This window comes from Pseudorasbora parva, chromosome 10 (assembly GCF_024679245.1).
Source record: "Pseudorasbora parva isolate DD20220531a chromosome 10, ASM2467924v1, whole genome shotgun sequence".
Taxonomy (NCBI): Eukaryota; Metazoa; Chordata; class Actinopteri; order Cypriniformes; family Gobionidae; genus Pseudorasbora; species Pseudorasbora parva.
In genome coordinates this window covers 36,257,816-36,279,340 of record NC_090181.1, presented here as the reverse complement: position 1 = coordinate 36,279,340, position 21,525 = coordinate 36,257,816, and the positions used below count along the sequence as shown (strand labels likewise).

The following is a 21,525-nucleotide window of genomic DNA, read 5'->3' as shown; positions in this document are numbered from 1 at the left end:
TCACAGTGACGGCCCGGTCTAGCTTCGGTTCTTTGACTGCTGCCAGGATCGATGCTATGCGTGTTGGCGATAATTGCGCCCGCATAATTACCGAATCCCAGTTCACGCCTAAAAAAGTGGTTCTCTGAGCCGGAGAAAGCACACTCTTCTTGGCGTTCAGCCTCAACCCCAGTTTCGACATGTGTGCGAGAACAGCATCTCGATCGGTATGAGCTAGGATCAACCAGTCGTCAATGTAATTTAGTATGCGGATGCCCTGCAGACGCAACGGCGCCAGAGCTGCATCCACACACTTGGTGAATGTGCTGGGTGACAGTGCTAGACCGAAGGGAAGTACTCGATATTGGTATGCCTCTCCCCCGAAGGCAAACCTCAGAAACTTCCTGTGATGTGGAAGGATGGAGGGTAACACTTTACTTGAAGGGGTGTGCATAAGACTAACATGACACCTTCATAATCATGACATGACACGTGTCATGAATATGAAGGAGTTTTTATGCATGTTTATGACAACTGTCATTAAGTGTCATTCGCTTAATTATGTCATTTTTAATGCAATGATGACATTTCGAAATTGTCTTTGTTATGACAACTTGACATAAACCAATACATCATAACATGTCAGTGTCTTTGTCATGACAACTTGACATTACCAAGACAACATAACCTGTCATAAACATGACATAACAGATTATCAAATTTAAGAAATGTACTTAGCTTATAGGGTTAACCTTAAACTGTCATGTGGTTGGTTTTGATGTTGACTGAGGCTATTATAATGTCATACATTTTTTTCAGTGGCACAAGTTTAATTTGTCATTAAAATGTAATTAGGTGTTGATACGCTGTCAAATTATTTTTTAATAACAGCATCATTAATATTTTTCAGTTCACAATGTTTTATTTTATGTTTTAAGTTTCCTCCACCAGCTTCAACAGAAGGTTAGATAATAGACAATTTCAAATGTCTTAAAAATATGAAAAGGAGTTCGAAATAAAATCAATCATTTAATTTTTAAGACCTGCCCTCTCACAGAACTGACTCTTAAAAACACAAGGCTTAAATTTATACACAGGTGACCAGCACCAATTAACGCAAAAAGGGGAATATATATATATATATATATATATATATATATATATATATATATATATATATATATATATATATATATATATCATATACACACATAAACAAACACAGAAAAATAACACTTTGTCAAATGACTTCACTTTATAAATTATCTTCCGATGTATAAAAATAAGAGGAATAGTCTTTAGAGCCCCACCCCGGGCTGAATGGTTGCGACTAGATCCTAGGCCGGAACATTATATATAGGGCCAACGTTTCCGCCCGAACCACTTTTGACGGTGCACCAGCACAAGAGACTCCGCCATGACAAACAGACAAACAAAAAAAAATGGTAAGAATAAACTCAAACTATTCGTTAAAGAGTGAGCGAAAGTTTAAATAAAGTATATTAAACCTAAAAAAGCGTTGTTGTGAATTGTTTTTACTTACTGCAAACTAAATTGACATTAAACACCTAAACAAACTAACCTGACTGAGGCTCTGCCAACAACTGTTACAGCGTACACATAACCAGTGGTGCCACCATAGACATCATCATATAGGTGTATATGTCTATGGCACTCTATCATTTTGAGTTATATTAATAGTTTTTAATGACTCTGTACGATTTCCTCTATGATGCCATATTTCAGGTCAAGCTAAATATTCATGACACTGTTATAAAATAATTTGACTGAGTATTGACACTTAATGACATGTTAATGACAAATTCAACTTGTACCACTGTAGTAACTAATGTAATGTAAACCCAAAAAGCGAAGTAGTTTCTTAAATTTGATAATTAATCTGCTATGCCATTTCATGTCTGTTTATGACAGGTAATGTCAAGTTGTCATGACAAAGACACTGACAGGTTATGATGTATTGGTTTATGTCAAGTTGTCATAACAAAGACAACTCTGCAATGTCATCATTGCATTAAAAATGACATAATTAAGCGAATGACACTTAATGACAGTTGTCATAAACATGTATAAAAACTTGTTCATATTCATGACACGTGTCATGTCATGATTATGAAGGTGTCATGACAGTCTTATGCACACCCCTTCAAGTAAAGTGTTACCGGATGGGGACATGAAAATACGCATCTTTGAGGTCTATGGTGACAAAGCAATCCTCCGATTTGATCTGCGATACAATCTGTCTGAGTGTGAGCATCTTGAACTTGAGCTTGGCCACTGAGCGATTTAATAGACGCAGATCTAATATCGGGCGCAAGCCCCCATCCTTCTTCGGCACAATGAAGTAACGGCTGTAAAACCCAGACTCCCTGTCAGGAGGAGGAACCCTCTCTATAGCCCCCTTTCGCAGGAGTGTCTCTACTTCCTGTGCCATTACCAGAGCCTGCTCCGGGCCCACCTCTGTGGGTAGGACACCGCTGAAAGGAGGTGGTCGCCTCTTGAATTGAATGGCGTACCCCCTTTCGACTATCTGCAGGACCCAACGAGATATATTCGACAGACGTTTCCACTCGTCTAGAAAATCTACTAAGGGAACCAGCCTCTCGAGGCTGGCCTCTGGTGTACTTCGAACAGCAAGCACAGCGCCCTGAAGCGGCGAACCGGCAGGGAACAACTGACTTGACTGCTCGGGAGCCCCCCGAGGGGGGAGCGGACCACCCTCGGGTGGCCCGCGGAGACCGACTGCGCCCCGGCATTGCGGCGGGGTTGGCAGCACGGCCCCCAGAGGGGGGAACTACCCTCAGCGTCGCTTTGACGAGGCCTTCTTGGAGATCAGGACTGTCCTCAGATCAGCCCTGCCCCTCGAAGACCTCGCCTGAGAGCGCCGTCCCTCGTCCCCGCGCTGAGGGGGAGTTCGGGTGGCGACGCTCTGCTTTTGTTGAGCCTTGTTGAGCTCGTACTCGGCTTGGGCTGCTTGTCTGCAGCAGCCCCAGGGACCTGGACCCGGAGAGGGAGAAACTGCTTCAGCGCCGCTGCCTGTTTCTTTGACTCCTGGAACCTCTCGGTGACAGTATGGACTGCGTCACCGAAGAGGCCCCCAGGAGACAGCGGCGCATCTAGCAAGAAGCTTTTCTCCCTCTCCTTTATTTCAGTGGGGTTCAACCACAAATGCCTCTCCGTGGCCACCAAGGCTACCATAGAGCAGCCAACACATCTGGCCGTCTCCTTGGTGGCCCGGAGAGCGAGATCGGCTGACTGGCGAAGCTCGTTTATTAAATCACCCCCCACTTCATCAATCAACTTTATTTATATAGCGCTTTTACAATCACGATTGTGTCAAAGCAGCTTCACAGTGTCAAACAGGATAATATTGCGACAAAATTAGATTTGGCTGTACAGTCGTACTGGAGAAAACAGTGATGTTATCAGCTTATTTTAATTTATCATATAGCGACAATGTTGGCAGATCAGTATTATAGTTTATAGAATTAAATAAGACCTAATTCATATATTTTATTTGTATAATAAGTTGAATAACTTTAATCATATTTTTAGTGTCCCCAACTGAGCAAGCCAAGCCAAAGGCAACTCATCGCGGCCGTCTAGGTCCCTGAGCAGGTCGGCTTGATATGCCTGCATAATTGCCATTGTGTGCAGGCATGCAGCAACCTGACCTGCTGCCGAGTACGCTTTGCCCACCAATGCTGACGTTGTTTTTAGAGGTTTGGTGGGCAAAGTCGGGGCCTTCAGGGACGATGCCGAGGAAGGCGAGAGATGGCTCGCGAGCGTCTCTTCAACCTTTAGCATCGCCCCATAGCCATATTGTTTCAGCCCTACGATATTGCTGTAGACCGAAGTCTGAGGGCTGAAAACTCTATATGACGCCGGTCTCCTCCACGATCTCGCCACCTCGGTGTGCAAGTCGTGGAAGAACGGCAGGCCCCGGCGTTGAGGCTCTGAAGCGCGAGATGGCAGGAATCTCTCATCTAGCTTGCTAGTTCTTTTCTTTCCTGCCTCAGATCTTTCAGTGGGCCAGTCAATATTTAATCTGGCCACTGCTCGCGTCAGAACCTCAACCAGCTCCTCGCTAGCAGGGGACTGAAGTGGCGAATCTTCAGTCGCGATGGTCTCAACGTCCACCTCCTCAGAGCTGGATAGTTGGAGCACCGGCGACTCTCTCGGGGGGGAAGAAACCGCAATGCGTGCTTCCAAGCCCCGAGAAGAGCCGCTGGACGGTGTAGGGGAGGGCAGAGATAAGGCAGCGCCCGTCTCAAACCCCTCTGCAAGGTCCAATTGTGAACCCCACAACTGAAGCCTCCGCTCTGCCTCGGCAGCAGCGGGACCTGAGCCGCGGGGAACACGAGCCGAGGCACCCTCCTCGAAGAGTGCCCGGCGAGAGCGCAGCGTTCTCAGAGGAAGCTGTTCACAATGCTCGCAAGCAGCCCCCTCGAGGGCTGCCTGGGCATGCTGCACTCCCAAGCAGGCAACACAAAGAGCGTGTGTATCCCCACCCGTGATGTAGCGTGGGCAGGGATGAACACACCTCTTGAACTGCTTTTCACTTGCCATTTTTCAATCTATTTTTTTCTCTTTTTTGTTAATATATATATGAAATATTTAACAAAGGGTGGACAGATCTACTGACAGACAAAAACACCAAATAGACAGACAGGTTCACACAGATCGCTTACTGAAGGCACAGAAGCTAGTTCCTGTTTGTTTTCACGGACGCTTTATAGCTTCCAGTCGATGACGTCATCACGCCGACGATCGATCGATCTTCCGATGGAATGGTTCTACACGCGCTTCACGACGCATTAACGCAGAGGCGTTCTCACAGCGTTTCGACGCAGCTCGAGTTCCCCGAAAGGGAACTGACCATCATTGAAATCCTGCAACCAAAGGAAATTGAACCATACTGACTGACACTGACAAATCTACTGTCATTGAAATCTTATAAAAGAACAAAACCAACCGTAATTGAGATCTCGTCTTGGAAACAAAGCCGACCACTACTAAAACTTTGTAATGAAACGAAACAGACTTTCATTGAGAGCTCGTAACCAAACAAAACCGACCATCATTGAAATGTTATAATGGAAAAAAACGATTGTCATTCAGATCTTGTAACGGAACAAAGCCAATCGTCGTTAAAATCTCGTAACAGAACAAAGCTGACCATCTCAAACTAAAATGAAACCGACTGTCATGGAGATCTTATAACTGAACAAAACTGACCTTCATTGAAATCCTGCAACCAAATGAAATTAAACAATACTGACTGAGACTGACAAACTACTGTTCTTATAAATCTTATAAAAGAACAAAATCAAACGTAATTGAAATCTTGTAATGGAACAAAGCCGACAATTATTTAAATCTTGTAATAAAATGTAACCTCAGAATTAAACAAAACTGATCTTCATTGAAATGTTATTTTTTTTAAAAACTGAATGGCCTATAACAAACCAAAATCACATTTTTTACAATTAATGTCATTGAAATATTGCAATGAAATGACTCATTGAAATCTCGTAACCAAAACCAACTGTCTTTGAAATCTTATACTGTAAAGAAACTAACTGTCATTGAAAATTTGTAACCAAACAAAAATGTCCATCATTGAAATCTTAAAACTGAACGAAACTGACCATCATTGAAATCTTGCAACCAAACTAAACCGATGGACATTGCAATCTCAAAATTGAACAATACCTATTGACACTGACAAACCTACTGTCATTGAAATCTTATAAAAGAACAAAACCATCTTAAAATCTTGTAATGAAATGAAACTTTTCATTGAGATCTTGTAATAGAATAAAACTGACTGTCATTGAACTATCGCTAGGTAACAAAACCAATTGTCATTGAGATCTCGTAACCAAACAAAACTGACCATCATTGAAATGTTATAATGGAACAAAACCAATCGCCATTGAGATCTCATACTGTTATGAAATTGACCATCATTGAAAATTCATAACTTAACAAAAAAATGTCCATCATTGAAATCTCATAACCGAACAAAACTGACCGTCAATGAAATCTCGCAACCAAACTAAACTGACTGACATTGAAATCTCAAAATTGAACAATACCGAACAATTCGAAATTTTAACAATACACTGACAAAATCAACCATAATTAAGATCTCTTAACTAAACAATACCTACATCATTGAAATATCATTGGGTAACAAAACCGAATGGCCTTCGACAAAACACAATGCTGATCGTCATTGAAATCCCGTAACAGAATAAAGCCGACCATTATTAAAATCTCATAATGAAATAAAAACAACTGTCATTGAGATCTAAGAAGCAAACAAAGCCAGTTATAATTGAAATCAAATAACTGAATAAAAACAACAATCTATGAAATCTAAGAAACTGACTGTCAATGAAAACTCATAAACAAACAAAATGTTCATCAACGAAATCTCGCAAACAAACAAACCCAACCATCAGTGAAATTTCAAAGACGGTTGTTTTTGTTCAAGGACATTCAGTTTTGTTGCCTAATGATATTTCAAAAACGGTCAGTTTTGTTGAGATTTCAAAGAAGGTTGGTTGTATTCTGTTATGCGGGTATAGTGAAAGTATAGAAAGTATAGTTTCAAAATTATTTCAGAAACCTATTTCATGGTTTGCGTTCTTCAGCCACTAGGTGCTGTTGCCGTGCGGGTGGGCATCCGGAAAGCAATTTTTTTTTTGTGTGTGTGTGTGTGTGTGTGTGTGTTTAACAGTACAAGTACAGAGCCAATGAAATGTAGTTAGCATCCAACCAGAAGTGCAAATACAGTTTATATCAAAGTAAATATACATGGAATAAACACACACACACACACACACACACACACACACACACACACACACACACACACACACACACACACACACACACACATATATATATATAAAAAAACACATATATACATACACACCATTTTACATTGTGCAAGTGTGAGATGTAAAAAAAAAAAAAAGAGACGAGCTCCCAATGCAGATCACTGTAAATATATGTAAAGTGCAGATCAATAAGTACAACATAATACTAAATGTGCTGTAATCATGACATTGAGATACCATATATCCACCACACACATACACGGACATATACACAAATATGCACATACATACACACATGTACGATCTATGTGTTTGGGGCCATGAAAGTGCAACTGGCGAAGTGTTTTGAGGTAGAAGTGTGCAAAAGAAAAACAAAAATAACAAAAACAAAAACATCCATCTAGGATGTATTGTTCAGCATCTAATATTGGAGTTCAGTAGACTGACAGCTGAGGGAAAGAAACTGTTCTTGAGTCTGCTGGTGCGACAGCGAAGACTCCTATAAAGTCTCCCAGATGGGAGGGAAGTAAACAGTCCATGATTTGGGTGGGAGGAGTCTTTGAGAATACTTCTCACTCTTTTTAGGCAGCGTCTGTGGTAAATGTCTTCGACAGTGGGTAGCCGAACACCAGTGATGAATTGGGCAGTTTTTACCACTCGCTGGAGGGCTTTCTTGCCTGAAACAGTGCTGTTGCCATACCACACTGTGATGCAGTTTGTGAGAATGCTTTCAATAGTGCAGCGGTAAAAGTTCAGCAGGATGTGAGGAGACAGATGAGCTTCCCTTAGTTTCCTAAGGAAGTAGAGGCATTGCCGTGCCTTCTTGACCAGTATGGATGTGTTGAGTGTCCAGGAAAGATCCTCAGAGAGATGGACACCGAGGAACTTGAAACTGGTCACGCGTTCCATCTCAGCTCCATCAATGTAGATGGGGTTGTGCGCATGGTCCTTCCTGGTTCACCGGTAATCCACAATTAGTTCTTTGGTCTTCGGGGTGTTGAGTGTGAGGTTATTATTGGCACACCACATTGCCAGATGTTGAACCTCATCCCTATAGGCCCTCTCATCATCATCACCAATCAGGCCAACCACCGTGGTGTCATCTGCAAACTTGATTATGGAGTTTGGGCCATACAAAGGTGTGCAGTCGTGGGTAAAGAGGGAGTAGAGGATTGGGCTCAGCACACAGCCCTGTGGCACACCAGTGTTTAAGGTAAGGATGGAGGAGGTTTGATCACTGATCCTAACAGACTGTGGTCTGTTGGTAAGAAAATCCAAGGTCCAGTTGCAGAGGGAGGGGCTGATGCCAAGATCACTGAGCTTGGAGATCAGTTTGGATGGCATCACAGTATTGAAAGCAGAACTGAAATCAATAAATAGCATCCTGACATATGCGTTGGAACTGTCCAAGTGAGTCAGGGCAAAGTGGAGAGCTGAGGCAATGGCATCCTCAGTTGACCTATTGGGTTTGTAGGCAAACTGATATGTGTCCAGTGTTGGAGGCAAGCATGTTTTCAGGTGGGAAAGGACCAGCCGCTCGAAACACTTTGCAATTATGGGAGTAAGAGCAACAGGGTGGAAGTCATTGAGGGCCACTGCAGCAGCATTCTTTGGTACTGGTACAATGGTGGCTGTTTTGAAACAGGTGGGTACAATGGCCTGAGCCAAGGAAAGATTGAAAATGTTTGTGAAGACCTCAGCTAGCTGATCTGCACATGCCCTAAGCACCCGCCCAGGGATGCCATCAGGCCCGGCAGCTTTATGCACGTTTACCTTACTTAAGGTTGAACATACATCGCTGATGGAAAAAGTGAGCGGTAGGTCTTCAGAGGTGAGCACAGCTTTAACAGATGGTACTGTGTTTCCGTGTTCAAAGCGCGCATACAAATTTTTCAGTGCATCTGGTAGTGTGGCATTACTGGTTGAAGGGGTGCTGTTTGCTGGTTTATAATTTGTAATGGCATGAATGCCTGCCCACATGTGTCGGGGGTCATTGTTTTTAAACCTATCCTCAATACTCAGTTTGTAGTTGTATTTTGCTGCTTGAATGCCCCTCTTCAGATTGGCCCTGGATAGACTGTATGCTTGCCGATTTGCAGATCTGAAAGCAGCATCGTTAGCCTTCAGCAGGAGTCTGACTTCCTTGTTCATCCAGGGTTTCTGATTTTAACTAGTTTGTGGGTTGTTACACCATCAATACATCTGTTGATATGTTGCAGAACTGAACTAGTGTATGTATTAATGTCCGTGTGGGAGTCTAGTATGGCCCGAGAAGCAAATGCATTCCAGTCTGTGTTCTGAAACTCACGCTGTAATGAAAAATCAGCTCCTTCCAGCCAAATTTTTACAGACTTTCTTGATGGTTTCACACGTTTGATGATGGGGGTATATTTGGGTAACAGAAAAATGGAAATATGATCAGATTGTCCAACATGGGGAAGAGGAATTGCTTTATAAGCATTAGAAATGTTTGTGTAAACATGATCAAGAGTGCGGTCTGTGCAGCTGTGGTGTGGCAGGTAGCGTGGCAAGGGACCGCGAAAACGGGCCAGTGATGAGTGTTAACGAGTGCCAGCTGCATGACACACCGGTCTGGTCTCGCGGCCATGTGACGGGAGCATAAAAGGAGGATGCAAGGGCTGCGGAAGACAAGAGAGGGCCAGGCCTGGAGTTTATGTTGAGTTTTGTTTACGTGTTATTATGTGTTTGTGGGCAGTCGTCCGTGAGGGGCTGCCCACGTTTTATTTTGTGGGTATTTGTGGGCAGTCGTCCGTGAGGGGCTGCCCGCGGTTTTACTTTCGTTTTGTTTATTTATGTTGAATTAAAGTTTTGAAACGTTCGCCAGTTCCCGCCTCCTTCCTTCCCATCTAAGATTCGTTACACTGGTGCCAAAACCCGGGCGGAAGGAGGGACATGCTGTCGAAGAGCCCTCGCTGCTGAGGGGGATCGCGGTGCTGAGGAGGTCGGGCAGCGCGGATGAATGAGGACCGCGAGGGCTGCCCGAGGCGATGGTGCTGGAGCGAGGAAGGTGGGAGAGAGACCTCGCTGCAGTGCCCCTGGGTCGCGGTGGGGTGGCTGCCTTCCGAGAGGGAGCGGAGGAGTCGCCGCGCTTGCCATGAGCCGGAGCCTGCTGCCGGGTCCCTCAGAAGGATGAGTCACCGCTGGCCGCCAGGGGGCGGAGGAGGATCAAGCTGTCCACCAGGCATCCAGTGCCATCGCACAGCATCGCGAGGAAGAGCCTCTCGGCGGGCGGAGGGCCGAACGGCAGTGTGTCTGGGAACCGGACCAGATTTTTTTTTCTTTCTTTCATTTTTCCCTCTCTCCCCTCTCTTGTTCGCTAGCTCTTCGTGCTCCCGTCTACATTTCTCTCGGCTCTGTCCTTACCCCCAGGTGCCGCGGCCGCCGTGATCCCCCCCCATCCCCCAATGAGTGTTAACGAGTGCCAGCTGCATGACACACTGGTCTCTTCTCACGGCCATGTGACGGGAGCATAAAAGGAGGAGCAAAGGCTGCGGAAGACGAGAGAGGACCAGGCCTGGAGTTTATGTTGAGTTTTGTTTTACGTGTTATTATGTTCCCGCCTCTTTCCTTCCCATCTAAGATCGTTACAGCGGCAAAAAACGTTTTAATAAAATTTAGGCAGAGCTGTTCTCTGATTGGCATGATTAAAATCACCAGCAATGATAAAAACTCCATCTGGATGAGTTGTTTGCAGGTTACTGACAGCAGAAGAGAGTTCTTTCATAGCTAATTTAGCATTAGCATCCGGAGGTACAGTATTGTTCAAAATAATAGCAGTACAATGTGACTAACCAGAATAATCAAGGTTTTTCGTATATTTTTTTATTGCTACGTGGCAAACAAGTTACCAGTAGGTTCAGTAGATTCTCAGAAAACAAATGAGACCCAGCATTCATGATATGCACGCTCTTAAGGCTGTGCAATTGGGCAATTAGTTGAATTAGTTGAAAGGGGTGTGTTCAAAAAAATAGCAGTGTGGCATTCAATCACTGAGGTCATCAATTTTGTGAAGAAACAGGTGTGAATCAGGTGGCCCCTATTTAAGGATGAAGCCAATACTTGTTGAACATGCATTTGAAAGCTGAGGAAAATGGGTCGTTCAAGACATTGTTCAGAAGAACAGCGTACTTTGATTAAAAAGTTGATTAGAGAGGGGAAAACCTATAAAGAGGTGCAAAAAATTATAGGCTGTTCAGCTAAAATGATCTCCAATGCCTTAAAATGGAGAGCAAAACCAGAGAGACGGGGAAGAAAACGGAAGACAACCATCAAAATGGATAAAAGAATAACCAGAATGGCAAAGGCTCAGCCAATGATCACCTCCAGGATGATCAAAGACAGTCTGGAGTTACCTGTAAGTACTGTGACAGTTAGAAGACGTCTGTGTGAAGCTAATCTATTTTCAAGAATCCCCCGCAAAGTCCCTCTGTTAAAAAAAAGGCATGTGCAGAAGAGGTTACAATTTGCCAAAGAACACATCAACTGGCCTAAAGAGAAATGGAGGAACATTTTGTGGACTGATGAGAGTAAAATTCTTTTTGGGTCCAAGGGCCACAGGCAGTTTGTGAGACGACCCCCAAACTCTGAATTCAAGCCACAGTACACAGTGAAGACAGTGAAGCATGGAGGTGCAAGCATCATGATATGGGCATGTTTCTCCTACTATGGTGTTGGGCCTATTTATCGCATACCAGGTATCATGGATCAGTTTGCATATGTTAAAATACTTGAAGAGGTCATGTTGCCCTATGCTGAAGAGGACATGCCCTTGAAATGGTTGTTTCAACAAGACAATGACCCAAAACACACTAGTAAACGGGCAAAGTCTTGGTTCCAAACCAACAAAATTAATGTTATGGAGTGGCCAGCCCAATCTCCAGACCTTAATCCAATTGAGAACTTGTGGGGTGATATCAAAAATGCTGTTTCTGAAGCAAAACCAAGAAATGTGAATGAATTGTGGAATGTTGTTAAAGAATCATTGAGTGGAATAACAGCTGAGAGGTGCCACAAGTTGGTTGACTCCATGCCACACAGATGTCAAGCAGTTTTAAAAAACTGTGGTCATACAACTAAATATAGTATAGTTTAAATATATAGTTTAGTGATTCACAGGATTGCTAAATCCCAGAAAAAAAATGTTTGTACAAAATAGTTTTGAGTTTGTACAGTCAAAGGTAGACACTGCTATTTTTTTGAACACACCCCTTTCAAGTAATTGCCCAATTGCACAGCCTTAAGAGCGTGCATATCATGAATGCTGGGTCTTGTTTGTTTTCTGACAATCTACTGAACCTACTGGTAACTTGTTTGCCACGTAGCAATAAAAAATATACTAAAAACCTTGATTATTCTGGTTAGTCACATTGTACTGCTATTATTTTGAACAATACTGTACATACACTGCAGCGATTATGGCTGATGAAAATTCACGGGGCAGGTAAAAGGGTCTACATTAAATAAAGATGTATTCAATGTCAGCAGAACAGTGGGATCTAGTAATAACAGCATTGGTGCACCAATATCTGTTTACGTAGATACAAACACCCCCACCTTTGCTTTTACCGGAGCCCACAGCTGTTCTGTCAGCTCTGTAAACAATGCGCCCTTCTAGCTTAATCACAATAGTTGGAATAGTGCTGTTGAGCCAAGTTTCCATGAAAACGATAACGCTGCTGTCCATGAACCTTCGTTGAGTGATCCGGAGTCGTAGTTCATCAATCTTGTTTGCTAGAGATCGTAGATTAGCAAGAAAGATGCTTGGTAGCACTGGGCGATGCGGGTTAAGCTTTAGCTTAGCTCAACCTGTATAGTAAAAAGCACTATATAAATGAAGATTGACCTCCAAATTTCCCAGATCTCAATCTAACCGAGCATCTGTAGGATGTGCAGAACAAACAAGTCTGATCCATGGATGCCCACCTTGCAAGTTATAGGACTTAAAGGATCTGATGCTAGCATCTTGGTGCCAGATACCACAGCACACCTTGGGGACAGGGCTGCTTTGACAGTAAAAGGGGGACCAATATTAGAAAGGTGGTCATAATGTTATGCCTGATCAGTGTATTTACTCACACACACACACACACACACACACACACACACACACAGAGATAATAAGTTTGGCTAACCAAAATAAGCCTGACTTGATATTCTATATTGGTTTATGGAACAGACTTATAGGATGCACAACATAGTAATCTTTCAAAAAGAACACAACAAATAATAAAAGTTATAAAGTGGATTCTCATTATTTACTCTTAGCATCACATACTCTTCTATTCAGGAAAAATGTAAGAATTTTCTACAAAAGTTACAAAAGGTTTTAAAGTTATAATAGTTTAAAAGCATTTGTATAAATAAGAGTGATCATGTAATGTAAGACTAATGTAAGACTAATCTCAACAATGGTGACATACTTAATGCTGCAATACATGCAAGCTACTCTGACTTAGAGGTACCGCGCCAGTGAAGGCCACTTTTACCTTTAAAAGGTAAAATTGTGTACTTTAAAAAAAAAAAAAATTAAAGTACACTGGAGCCTTAATGTTATGCATGGTCTGAACATCTCTGAAGTAAGCCAAACCTGAAACATTACCTGCTCTGGAGTTGCTAAAGCTTCTTACTGAAAATAACTTTAGTTTTTGGATCCAAAAATTGAGATTACCTGCTTACTTACCCGTACACATTCCAAATCACAGAACCTGCTTTGTGGGTTACCCCTCAGATCTATTCCACCAGGACTATTAATCATATTGCTATTTATTTATGCTTTTCACCCTGTATATGCTACCACTGGGAGATGTCATTAGGAAGCATGGCGTTAGTTTTCATTGTTATGCTGACGATACTCAGCTCTATATTTCCTCACGCCGTGATGAAACTTACCAATTCACATTTTTATATCAGCTATGCACATAACAGAATGCATAGCTGATATAAAAAATTGGAGAAATAGTAATTTCCTGCAACTTAATTCAGATAAAACTGAATTTTTAATTATTGGACAGAAAAGCTCCACAAGTAGTAACCTAGAATACTGTCTAACACTTGATGACTGCTCTGTCAAGCCCTCATCGTCAGTCAGGAACCTGGGTGTCCTCTTTAGTACCAATCTTCATTTGAAAGCCACGTTTCTAGCATCTGTAAAAACTGCATTCTACCATCTTAAAAATATATCTAAATTACGCCACATGCTTTCAATGCAAAATGCTGAACAGATAGTACATGCGTTCATGAGCTCAAGGCTAGATTATTGTAATGCTCTACTGGGTGGTTGCCCTGCTCGCTTAATAAACAAACTCCAAATAGTTTGTTACGATTTCCAATCGTAAACCGCAACAAACAAAGGGAGACGCCACACAACCGCTGTATAAAGAATAATGTTTAATACACTAAAGTAATATTAAAATAAAATGTTGAATATTCAGTGTACATGTTAGTCAGTATGTAAGCGTGCAAGTGCAAGTATGAAATGCATGTAATCAATCCAACCAAATAACAAACAGGTGATGCGGATCGACACGGGGAAGATGAATCAACGTGAACTCCGATGCGGCTGTGGTCTCCCTCCAACTCCAACATAACATCAGATCTCAGGCACTCTCATGACGAACAAACGACGGACAAATCACTCCTGCATTCAATGCCAGGCCCAGCGTGCTCTTCACTCCTGCTCGGTTTGATCCAGTCCCTCTTAAAGGGACATGATTAGGTTCAGGTGCGAAACCACGCCTTCCCTCAGGCAATCACCTGTAACTCAGGATTAAACAAACTGACGGAACCGTCACACACCCCCGTTTAAAAAAATCCGCCATCACCAGATAAAGATCATAACTTTAAACAATAAGTATAAACAAAACAACAAATACTTCCGTTTTAAATATAACCTCCAAATCCAGTATGGTAGTGTTTTCCTCAGTCACTTCCATTCTTCCACTCTGCTCTCGTTACCCCCAGCAATCCGGATCCTGGAAGCAAATTTAAGGCAGCAAAGACAGCACAGCAAAAAGAAAAAAAAACGAACAACTCAAACACTACAACATACTATTCAATCTCATCAGGAACACGAGATAACGCATCTGCCACTATGTTCTCAGAGCCCCTAATGTGTTTGACAGTTAAACAGTAAGGCTGTAAAAAGAGAATCCAGCGCATTAACCGCTGACTTGGCGACTGTAAGGAGTGCAAAAACGTAAGAGGGTTATGATCGGAATAAACCTCCACAGGTAATCCTCCACCCACATACACGTCAAAGTGCTGAAGAGCCCAAATTAAAGATAATGCCTCTTTCTCAATCACAGAGTAGTTTCTTTGATAAGTATTAAACTTACGAGAAAAGAAACTCACAGGATGTTCAAGTCCAGTCTCACCAGTTTGTAATAGAACCGCCCCAGCACCAATCTGGGTAGCATCGACCTGTATCTTAAATTGTCTATCCAGCCTCGGAGCAGCTAAAACAGGAGCAGAAGTTAGCAGTTGAAAAGTTGAAAAGTTGAAAAGTTTGGGCAAAAACCCCGATAGTACCCCACCATCCCCAAGAATCGCATCAGCTCTTTCTTGGTTGATGGAGGAGGAAAATTCTGAATAGCTAAAACTTTAGCGTGAATTGGGCGCACCACACCGTGTCCCACTTCCTTCCCCAAATATCTCACAGTAGCCTTGGCAAACTCACACTTTGCCAGGTTAACTGTAAGACATGCCTCAGCCAGACGTGTCAACAAAGCATGAAGACGTACCATATGTTGTTCCCATGTATCACTAAAAATGATAACATCATCCAAATACACCGCGCACCCTTCCAGACCAAATGTCACCTTATTCATTAATCTCTGAAAGGTTGCGGGTGCATTTCGCAAACCGAAACTCATCACAGAGTATGAATATAACCCTGATGGTGTAATGAATGAAGTTACTTCTCGAGCTCTAGGAGTTAAAGGCACTTGCCAATATCCTTTCAAAAGGTCCAGTTTGCTCACAAAATTTGCACTACCCACCTGGTCCACACAATCCTCCATTCGAGGAAGGGGAAATGCATCAGATTTAGTAATAGCATTCAACTTACGGTAATCCGTACAAAACCTATAAGTAGAATCCGACTTCCTCACCAGCAGACATGGTGAAGCCTAACTGGAGCATGAAGGACTAGCAATTTCATTTTCAAGCATATACTGAACCTCAGAGTCCATCACTCTACGCTTGCTGACAGGAACTCTGTAAAAACGCTGATGAATGGGACCTGCATCTCCCACATCTACGTCATGCTGGATCAGGTGCGTGCGAGTTGGCACATCTGCAAACAAACTGGGAAAATCAAAAATCAGCCTTTTCAATTCTGACCTCTGTACCTCTGACAAATGTGAAAACAAAACCTCCACATTCTGAAGAGTCTCCGAATTCTTTAATCGGGGAAGCAAAACACAATCTTCAGGGACAATCACATCATCCCCTCCTTCTACAGAAAATGGTGGAGAATCATCAAGAGCAACAACGGCAGAGGCAACAGGTTTAACCAGCTGAGTTTCAGACTTACGAGAGTGGTAAGGCTTAAGCAAATTTACATGAAAACACTGTTTAGCTTTTCGACGATCTGGAGCCTCAATTTGATAGTTTTGATCAGTCATCTTACGAAGAACAGTGTATGGACCAGTAAATCGTGCACAAAAAGGAGATCCAGGCGAAGGAAACATAACCAACACCTGATCACCTGGTGTAAACTCTCGACATTCTGCATGTTTATCAAAGTGCTTCTTCATTTTACTCTGAGCACCAATAAGATTTCTCTGAGCACCTATTCCCGCCAAAAACAAGCGCCTACGGAAACCGTTCACATATTCTGACAGTTTTTCCGGAGGATCCTTTTCCCCTAATTCCTCCCGCAAAACAGAAAGAGGACCACGTACACTATGACCGAAAACCAGATCGTTTGGGCTAAAACCCAAACTCTCCTGCTGTGCTTCTCTAGCTGCAAGCAACAACCACGGTAACCCTTCCTCCCAGTCGCGATTCAACTCCACACAGTAAGCACGTAACAGCGCCTTTAATGTTTGGTGAAACCGTTCGAGCGCCCCCTGACTTTGCGCATGATAAGCACTTGATTGATTGTGTTTTACCTTAAGCACTCTCAAAATCTCAGCAAACATACGTGATGTGAAGTTGGTACCTTTATCACTCTGAATGGTTTTAGGTATCCCAAAAATAGAAATAAATTGGGTTAACGCTTTTACAACTACTTTAGTGGTAATCTTTCGAATTGGATAGGCTGCTGGGTACCGAGTTGCCTGACACATCACCGTAAGTAAATACGTGTTACCTGATTTAGACGTCGGTAACGGTCCAACACAGTCAATTATCAGATGTTCAAAAGGTTTGTTTGTAACAGTTATAGGACACAAAGGCACTGGTTTCAAAGATTGGTTTGGCTTGCCGGTTAGCTGACATGTATGGCACGTTTTAATGAAAGCTGAAATATCTTTCTTTAAGCAAGGCCAATAAAACTGTCGCAAAACTCGGTCATAAGTTTTATTCACTCCTAAATGACCTACAACCTCACCATGTGCACTTTGCATTACCACCTCTCGAAATGGTTTTGGCACCACAACTTGAATCACAGCTTCCTCCATCAAACTTCTCTTATAAGGCACAAATTTCCTCAAGAGAACCTCATCTTGAATGAAATACCCACCGACAGCATCTCCTACCTCCTGGGATGAGATCACAACATCAAATAACTGCTGTAACCCAGGATCATTCTGTTGTGCTATCACCAACTCCCTATGAGAAATTGGAGAAAGAGCTGATAAACCAGGCACAACACATTTTTTCACTTCCCTTTCCAACTCTAACAGCATTTGGCCATTTACCTTCCTCAGCTATAGTCTCGAATAAAGAAAAAAAAACATCAGGGTCATGTTCGTTGAATTTAGGGAGCAATCTCAAATTACCAGCTAAATCAAAACCACTATGTAATTTATCACCACTCTCATGGGATAATCTACCCTCCTTTGCCAATTTCAGACGCTCCGTCTGCAACTCAAACTCTCGTTCGGATTTCTCAGCCTCTAGTTTCTCACGTGCAAAGTCAATCTCACGTAGCTTGAGCGAATTATCAACTTTTAATTTTTCAATCTCAAACTCATACTGTTTGGTTTCCTTTACCAACTCTTTATCGTGAATTTGTTGCATTTGCAAAATCTCTTTTCTTTGCTCAAACGACAATCCGGAAAAAATATCAAGCGAACTTTTTACACCCTCATGCTTGCTCGGTGCGGAAATGGTCAACAAATTGTTTTCACTTAGCCAGTTTCTCACAATAGAACGAAGTTCGTTTTTCTTTATTCGTTTATCCACATTACCAATCTTAAAGTGCTCAACTAGTTCCCACAACTGTTGTTTCATCAACAAATTTAACCCATCTTCTGACGGCACTTTAACAAACTCCTCAACGGATGCCATATTAAATGTATTAGTTACTCTAATTTTAAGGAAAAGTACATTTATAAACCTATCGAAGCTACAGACAAAAACCCATTCACTCTTTCCCCATCTACACTTCCTATCAATTCACTAAACTATCCTTTACCTAGTCTTCATGCAGCTTTCAAGAGTAAAGCGTCATTAAACACCAAAATACCGATAGTTTTGAAATTGAGCAAAGCAGCCCAACTCGCAACCACGGCGGTGTGCTTCACCCAAAAGCCTGCACAAAAATAAGAAAGGCAAAATAACAAATCAACGCAAATCGTTGCTCAACCCTAATGGGAAAAGAGGAATAAGCTCTATCTGCAACTTAATAAAAAGAAAATGCACTTACCTCAAACTGACGACTACCTTCAATCTTGCGGGACATTCACAACGTACGTTCACACATTAGTTCACATATATAGCTCCAAAATATGTGAAAAAACAAGGATTCAATTATTAGTCACACTTGCATCCAACAAAGCAGCACTAATAACCAAAAAAAATGAGCTTCCACATTCAAACTACTTTCTTTAGGAACGAGCCCCCATTTGTTACGATTTCCAATCGTAAACCGCAACAAACAAAGGGAGACGCCACACAACCGCTGTATAAAGAATAATGTTTAATACACTAAAGTAATATTAACATAAAATGTTGAATATTCAGTGTACATGTTAGTCAGTATGTAAGCGTGCAAGTGCAAGTATGAAATGCATGTAATCAATCCAACCAAATAACAAACAGGTGATGCGGATCGACACGGGGAAGATGAATCAACGTGAACTCCGATGCGGCTGTGGTCTCCCTCCAACTCCAACATAACATCAGATCTCAGGCACTCTCATGACGAACAAACGACGGACAAATCACTCCTGCATTCAATGCCAGGCCCAACGTGCTCTTCACTCCTGCTCGGTTTGATCCAGTCCCTCTTAAAGGGACATGATTAGGTTCAGGTGCGAAACCACGCCTTCCCTCAGGCAATCACCTGTAACTCAGGATTAAACAAACTGACGGAACCGTCACAAGTCCAAAATGCAGCAGCTTGAGTTCTTACTAGAAGGAAGTACAATCATATTAGTCCAGTTCTGTCAACACTGCACTGGCTCTCTATTGAACATCGCATACATTTAAATTTTTTGCTTATTACTTAAGTACTTAAGCGAGCTCTTAACACATTATACTCCATCACGTCTATTACGGTCTCAAAACTCTGGCCAGTTTAAAATACCTAGAATATCTAAATCAACTGCATGCGGTCGATCCTTTTCCTATTTAGCTCCCAAATTCTGGAACAGTCTTCCTAGCATTGTTCAGGAGGCAGACACACTCTGTCAGTTTAAATCAAGACTAAAATCGCATATCTTTACTATGGCATACACATAGAATTTTTTTTAACTTTCATTATTCAAATCAATTGACTGATTGTTAGGCTGCATTAACTAGGTCAGCCGGAACCGGGAACACTTCCCATAATCACCTGATGTACTCGTTACATCATAAAGAGAGTGGCATCCACGCTAATGTTGGTCTCTCTGTTTGTCCCGAGGTTTACTGCAGTCTGCCGGATCCAGGCCGTGTCCGGAACGGATGGTGGACCTGCGTCTGGACATGATCAGCTCATCCTGGAGTGTCTGCTGAGTCCATGTCACTTGGTGTCTCCTCTGAATTTGTCTCACCGGCACGTCATCCTCAATAAACCCGTTTCCGGCGCAATAACTCCGATCTTTCAAGTATTCATATTCTTGCGTAATAGACGCACCATCCTAAAAGAACCCGTCTCTTGCGTGATACCCAAAATTTTGAATATTCCTACCTAATATGATTTATGACTTGCAGGGTTGGCAGAATAATAATTATACACTGTTTAATATTAGGCCAGAGGAGAACTGGCACCCCGACTGAGTGTGGTTTCTCCCAAGGTTTATTTTTCTCCATCATGCCCTGATGGAGTTTTGGTTCCTTACCACTGTCGCCTTTGGCTTGGCTTGCTCAGTTGGGGACACTAAAATTAAGATCTGTATTCAACTAAATATACAAATTAAATTGATTAATTAGGTTATATTTAATTCTATAAACTAGCCAAATCAAACTAGCCAAATCAAATTTTGTTGCAACATTGTCCTGTTTAACACTGTGAAGCTGCTTTGAAACAATCATCATTGTAAAAGCGCTATATAAATAAAGTTGATTGATTGATTGATGTACAAAACAAATACATTGTCATACCCATGCTAAACACTAAGAAAGTTGTCATGACAGAATTATGTCATGTCATGTTGCTTAAACAGGGAATAAATGGATCATGAATAGGTGTTCTCACCGTAATTTTCCGTGGAAGTTCAGGTTTCTTGATTTTTAAATATAGGAGGCCTGATATTGTCATCCCATAGAAGATCCATGCAGTAAAGCTAGAAAAAAATGGATTAATGTTATAGAAACACTTTTGGACATTTTATTTTATTTTTAGCCAGAGACCTCTAGTACCAAACCCAGGAAGGAAAGGACTTCTCATTGGTCCACATGCTGCCCTTTACCCATCTACAGACTAAGATTTTGATCTGTTACTCCCATAAAAATTCCTTAGGACCTCTGGATGCCGTGAGAGAAAATGATAGGGCACCATGTGTCAAAATTTGATTGATTGATGACTTTCATAAACATTTGTCTGAGAGCTTTCTGTCTCTCCATTGATAATGTATGTACGGTATATTGTCCATGTGCAGATAGACCAGAAAATTAATAAAAACATCATCAAAGTAGTCCATGTGACATGGGTGGGTTAGTTTGAATTTTTTGGAGAATCAAACATACATTTTGACACAAAAATAACAAAAACGTCTCGGTTACGTATTTAACCCTCGTTCCCTGAAGGAGGGGACGGAGACGTACATCAGAACTAGACCGACAAATGAGGATCACTTCTGGGAGCCCCTATCAGCTTTGAGATTTAGAAAACGGGTCAATGAACATTGGCGTGCGTGCTTTGCATATTGCACCCCGCCCCGCTGCGATCACCACGCACCATTGTCGAACTGCAGTAATGGTACAGCAACCGTGGCGACGGGATGTACGTCTCTGTTCCCTCCTTCAGGGAACGAGGGTTACATACGAAACCGTGACGTTCCCTTACAGACGATCACGTTCGACGTACGTCAGAACTAGACTGACGAATGGGGATCCCTATGGAAAA

General features: G+C 42.2%; 1 protein-coding gene across 3 annotated transcripts in view; it reads right to left on the bottom strand.

The window, feature by feature from the left end:
- The window catches only part of zmp:0000001267 (b(0,+)-type amino acid transporter 1), a 168,448-nt gene that overhangs the window by 11,199 nt on the left and 135,724 nt on the right, over positions 1–21,525 (bottom strand). For all 3 annotated transcript variants that reach the window (XM_067456014.1, XM_067456012.1, XM_067456013.1), the window contains exon 5: positions 20,656–20,743. In XM_067456014.1, coding sequence (XP_067312115.1) covers positions 20,656–20,743 — 88 coding nt within the window. The remainder of the gene's footprint in view (positions 1–20,655; positions 20,744–21,525) is intronic.